A 2308-nucleotide genomic window follows, 5' to 3' on the forward strand; every position below is an offset into this window, starting at 1 on the left:
TCTTTTATAATATCATAAAATATTTTTGAATTTAGCTTAAATATTGTTTAATCCCATAAAATATTTAATAATAATTTGTAATATTTCTAAAATGTAAAATCTTAGTACATATATTATTATAAGCGTAGTAATATTTGTTATAGAATGGTTCACAGAAACTTGCAGACGGCGGTGCACAGCTGTCGGTTATATTTCAGATTTTTTTGTAATACAGCTATTTTTTTGTACTTGCAGCTAGGTTAGTCGAGAGGCTTTAGGCGTTAGGAAATGTGAATGCGAAACTAATAGGGTTCTAACCCCGCGGCGAATAAAAATTTGCATAGCGTGCGATTATAAAACATAGTGATTGTGTAATAATAAATAATTGTGTACTTAAACATGTGAAAAAATATTAGAGTATAATAGTAATAATGTAATAATACAAGAGATTAATTTTTTGCGGCGAAAAATCGGTGATCATTTTATAGAACTGTTCTCTATAGTTTCGAGACTTCTTCGATATAGACTGTATATTAGATTTTATAGAACTATTTTACGTATTTCGTAACCTGCCTTTTAATAGATAAGACGTCGCCTCGGCCTGTAAATTTGATAGAACTTTGATACACATTTCGTTGCATAGTTCAACGGCATGTAAAACAAAGACGATTTCAACTTTTATTAAACTACCCACCGTATCCTCTACTATAGGATTAGTTCTATAAAATTTAATGGATATTTTTTTCCGTGTATGAATTGTTTAAAAAATCAACTTTTTATTACAAAGTAGGTGTAAAAATATTATTTTTGCCCAAATACTTTATCTTGAGAGTGTTTGTTAGAATCGTTTGCAAATTAATTTTTTCACTCACAATTCTGCCATAATAGAAGAATTCTCGAGATATACCAGGTTTTTAAAGGGCCACGCCTTGATGATGGCGACCTTAAAGTTTGCAGAATACGTTGCAAAATGGAGAAATAATCAGACAAAATTGACATGCCCTGTGTGTGTCTTGTAACAGTATTTGTAATCAGCCACCAGGCTAGCTGACAACTTCACGCCATGCCCCGATATCGTGCATTGGTGTAAAGTTGTATTGCTTCAATACAAGTTGGCTTATGTTAAGATGGCGACAATGGCTTCAAGACTGTAAAGAAACCTTACACCTCTAGAGTCCATTCAGGAAACAGAATCACAAAATCCGCAGCTATTGACTTTAAATGCAGCTTTCATGAATGAATTTCATAGCTTTCAGGCAAATTAATGATCGTAATGCGTCTTTAGGAGAATGCTTAAAATATCTGCAACAAAAGAACACCCGCTAGGGCCAGAAAGCGAAAGAATAAAGTTTTTTTTTAACTAGCGGAAACTAACGTGTGTGTCAGTACCCACAGAGTGAGAGAGAGAAATTGGGGGGTAGGAATAGAGAGATTTGTTAGGAACTATGGGTGGATTATGCCAATCGAGAGGAAGAATGAGAAGAGAAAGGAACTAGGAAGAGGAATGGGGAGAGAAGTTTGTAAAGAGGAGAGGAAGTTCAGCTCAAAACTTGTAAAATGAAATCGAAAAACTGTACCCTTTTCATGCGGGCGTATACATGTGCGGTGGTCGAGAGTGAACTGTTATAAGAATTTGGGATCTAAACCGGTCTTTCCCGCCATCTATTCGGCACAAAATAATTTTTGTCTTCGTTTGGCGGATAAGTCCCGCATAGGATACAACTACTTGCATAGAGGCTTTATACGGATTTTATAAGGTCCGATCCGAAATTTTAAGTAGTAATATTTTTTACTAACATCATGTTCAAGCTCCTATGAATTTGAAAGTTGTACCTAATACAAATCTTGCCCAATGGGAAAGTGATTTTTATGCTAGATTTTTTGCGCAAACTTTTGAATACGAATGTATTGTTCTTTTCTTTTCTAATGGTGTAAATAAAGGAGAGTCGCATACGAAAACGATCTAGATAGACTCTAGCGTAATAGCTCTATATTTAGTATTTATTTGATAATTAAAATTCCTAACATCCATTAGAAGTTTAATGAATTAATGGGAAAAATGCTTAAATAAAAAGGATCTACATTACAGAGCAATTTACGATGGAGAAGAGCATCAAAAATTTATGGAAAAATTGGATGAGCGAATCAAAAGTCATGACAGAGATATTGAGCGTATGTGTAATCATCACTATCAGGGTTTCATTGATTCTATTCGTGAATTATTGCAAGTGCGATCACAAGCCCAACAGCTAAGTGTACGTATATATAAATAAGCTCTAATCTACTTTGATTGAAAACTGACTTTTTTAGGTAATATAAATCATATTTT

At 33.7% G+C, this 2308-nt stretch overlaps 1 protein-coding gene across 10 annotated transcripts in view; it reads left to right on the plus strand.

Moving 5' to 3' along the window:
- The window catches only part of LOC117177698 (exocyst complex component 6B), a 292026-nt gene that overhangs the window by 31395 nt on the left and 258323 nt on the right, over positions 1–2308 (plus strand). For all 10 annotated transcript variants that reach the window (XM_033368563.1, XM_033368566.1, XM_033368562.1 and 7 more), the window contains exon 2: positions 2069–2234. In XM_033368563.1, coding sequence (XP_033224454.1) covers positions 2069–2234 — 166 coding nt within the window. The remainder of the gene's footprint in view (positions 1–2068; positions 2235–2308) is intronic.

Source organism: Belonocnema kinseyi, chromosome 8, assembly GCF_010883055.1.
Source record: "Belonocnema kinseyi isolate 2016_QV_RU_SX_M_011 chromosome 8, B_treatae_v1, whole genome shotgun sequence".
NCBI classification, from domain to species: Eukaryota; Metazoa; Arthropoda; class Insecta; order Hymenoptera; family Cynipidae; genus Belonocnema; species Belonocnema kinseyi.